General features: G+C 47.2%; 1 protein-coding gene across 1 annotated transcript; it reads right to left on the bottom strand.

Moving 5' to 3' along the window:
* Positions 1–289: 289 nt before the first annotated feature.
* On the bottom strand, positions 290–3,342 carry LOC116378276 (piggyBac transposable element-derived protein 4-like; the record flags this gene model as incomplete). Its single annotated transcript, XM_031840119.1, has 4 exons — positions 290–1,760; positions 1,935–2,135; positions 2,309–2,487; positions 3,067–3,342. Coding segments are annotated over 4 exons (2,127 nt in total), but the record flags the coding sequence as incomplete, so codon positions are not given.
* Positions 3,343–3,418: the final 76 nt, after the last annotated feature.

Raw genomic sequence — 3,418 nt, 5'->3', positions numbered from 1 at the left:
CTCGCACCACCAGACTTTCAAACAGCTTCGTCCACCAGGCTGTTAGGAAGCTGAACTCTCTCCCTCCTCTCTTTTAAGACTCCCTATGTCTGACTGCTGCTAAATACAGAATGATAGTGTTTCTAAATGTTTTTTTTAATCTATTTGCACTTCATTATCTGTATTCACTTTATATGTTGGACTGGAGAGAAACGTTTGTTCAACTCCTCTGTATGTTCGGTACATAGTGAGAAATTGACAATAAAGCTGACTTTGACTTTTGTCTGGGTGGGGTCCATCCATCAGGAAGTTATTGTCCATCGTGCCACAGCTGGAAGCAGTTCTTTTTGGAGGTGAGGCAGAGAGGAACCTTACACTTCCTGCAACAAGTGGATGTCTTCACCCTCAGCATTCCAGTATCCTGGCACCTCTTGCAATACTTCCTGACCCTTGTTTCCTCGCTGTCGAAAAACATGGGCATGCAAGTGGTGGAGGGGGAGGAGGTGGTGGTGGTGGAGGGGGGTGCTGAGCCTTCAGCAAACTCCAGCATCTCCTTGGCCAACTTCTCCCTGAAGGCCTTGTGGGTGAAGGGGTCCATCTGGGTAGGGTCCTGCCTCAACTTGAACAGCTCCTTGTGCAAAAGATAACTGTTCACAACAGCGATGTCCACAAAGTGGTAAAAAAAAGTCATGTACCACGTCATCGTCTTGTGGCGGACGCTGTAAAATTCGATCAGTGCATCGCACAAATCCATACCACCCATGTTGTGATTGTAGTCCACGAGGCAGTCCGGAACTGGTATTGACTTGTTCTGCCACACCCCAGCCTCCTTCACCTTTCTCCTCACAGTCTGTCCACTGTAGGCCTGATGCACTGTGGAACACATCATTACCTCTCTCATGTCCATCCACTTCACGAAGAGGAGTTTGCCACTCCGGATCCAACGCATGTCCCCCCTCTCAGCCTTTTTGGGCAGGTCGTTGGTCTGGGTCTTAGGGAAGCCAGTTCGATTTTTCCTGATGGTCCCACAACAGCCAATGTTCTTTTTGGACAGATCGGTGAAGAGCGCAGGGCTTGTGTAGAAATCGTCTGTGTACAACAAGTAGCCGCCGCCAAGGAGAGGAAAAGGCAAAAGGTCCATCACTGCTGAGTAACTCACACTGTGGCCTGTGGCGGACTCACTTTTGCCTGTGTGGACAAAGAAATTCCACGTATAGCCAATCGACGTATCCGACAGCACAAACAGTTTGTAACCCCACTTTGTGAGCTTGTCCTTCATGCTGGCTGCTTGGCTTAAGACCATCCGCTCATCAATGGACAGATTCTGATGCGGCTGGAAATTGGCTTTGCAGGCGTTCGCAATCTCTGTGTAGAGCGGCTTGATCTTGAACAGATGGTCGTACTCGGCAGTGTTCCTTTTTTTGTCGTTTTCCTCGTCCTCTTTTGGGTCACTAAGGTGAAGTGACCACAAAATGGACTCAAAGCGGTCCCGTGTCATGTGGTCACCGGGGAACTGGAAGTTGTATGGCCATTTCTTCCTCCAGTAATCTGACCTGTGGTGGACCGTCACAAAGCCAGTGAAAAGGATGACAGCGAGGAACGTGTAGAAGTCCTTCATCGTGAGCACTTCCCAGGTGAATTTTTTCCCAGCTTGCCTTCTTTTGGCAGCATTGGCATTTGTGTTGTCAATGATTTTTTGGACAACATTTGCAGGGAAAAAAAGCTGGAAGAGGCCGATAGGAGACCATGCTGTGGTGGTGTCACATGTGGGGCCTGGGATCCTGGCCGGCATGAACTTGGGAGGGTCAGGTTTGATGCACTCCTCCTCTCTGTCATGCCACCTGTCGTCGTCGTCGTCGTCGTCGTCATCCTCCTCCTCTGTAGAAGCCAACCTACTTTTTACACGCTTGGTAGCTGGAGCAGAAGTTCTCAGAGAGGGGCATCCTCTCTTCCACCGAGTGGTCGGGGGAGGTGCTGCTGGGTCCGACTGAGGTGACTGAGGTGCTAACGACTGGGTGTGTAGAGTCGTGGGGGGAGCAGATGCTTCTGGGCCTGGCTGAGGGTGTGAAGGTTCTGGAGCCGATTGTGGACGTGTTGGCCGTGGGGCACTTGAAGGTTCTGGGACTCTGGCAAGAGAGTCCTCGTCATCCTCATCACTGTAAACCCAAATGTGGAAGAAAAATAAATATATGCATTCAGTGGTCTGGTTCTGAAATTGTAATATATGTAAACATAAATGCAATAAACTTGGCACACACACACAGCTAGATAGATATAGAATTCCACACCAATAAATCGATAAATATAACATTTACAAGACAATCCATACCTTTCCGATGATGGAAGACGGTAATCCGATTCACTACTGGTGTCGTGTGTTTTTTCGGGATGCACCAGATCCTCGTCATCCGACGATGAATCACTCAGACAAAGGAGGTTCCCAGGGTCGTCCTCCAGTATTTTCAGGATTTCCACCGGAGTGAACTTTTTCTTTGGTCCTTGTTCCGACATCTTTCACAAAATAAATTCCAACAAAGTAGGGAAAAACAACCGTAAAAGTTAGACACACAACGTTAAAACAAGTGGATGCTGTGCGTTATAGGTCCCAGTGCTCAATGCCGATTTTCGTCTCGCAGGATGCTTATAAATATGCACGACTATATCTCTGCAACGGATTGGTCGATCTGAGTGAATGACACCTCATTTGAATCAAATTTGTAGCTGGATTTGATGTATATATCCGGAATCTGTGGAGTGTCTGTTTATTTTAAGATATCGTGTGTGTATTGTACCACAGCGGTAGAGCCAGATGTGTGGTGAGTGAGTTTACTAGGCAGCGCTATATGGATTTTGATATTTAGTAATTAATTTAGTTGGTGTTTGGAGCATGTAAAGACGGCTTACATATTATTGTAGCCCAGGTTCTACCGTTTAATCTGATGTGCAACATCATTACATTCGTTTGTGATAAGTTTGTGGTATCACCCCTCATTTACGAAGATCAATCTGGGGGAATATTCAGTTATAGAGTCGCTTCACATGAGATAAAACAGGATGACTGTTAGAAAGGAATAGTTTATACAACACCTTTGATGAATCCTGCCCATGGCTGAAAATGGTGGGTACCGCATCCACCCTCAGAAACTTTTTGCCGTTGAGGTCCCTGAAGCAATCGGCCCTGAAGTGCTCCGAGCAGAGGCATGTGTGGGCGGTCGGGATGAAGTTCTTCATCCCCAGGCTGTTTACCCATTCACAGGTGAGCTGAGGTTTTTTGAGGGGGAACCTTACACACAGAAGAGAGGAGACAGTTTCTAACCAGGATGCATGATTACAGTCACACTTTTTAACACAACAGTGAACAGCCTGATGGGAAACCAAAGAAGATGAAAACTAACACATATTAAACGCTGTGTATTTTCTTGCACCAAGACACAGCCGT

Source organism: Anarrhichthys ocellatus, unplaced genomic scaffold, assembly GCF_004355925.1.
Source record: "Anarrhichthys ocellatus isolate YVR2014 unplaced genomic scaffold, GSC_Weel_1.0 scaffold2336, whole genome shotgun sequence".
In the NCBI taxonomy this organism is placed as follows: domain Eukaryota; kingdom Metazoa; phylum Chordata; class Actinopteri; order Perciformes; family Anarhichadidae; genus Anarrhichthys; species Anarrhichthys ocellatus.
The sequence above is the reverse complement of the archived record's forward strand: the minus strand, read 5'-3'. Positions and strand labels throughout refer to the sequence as shown.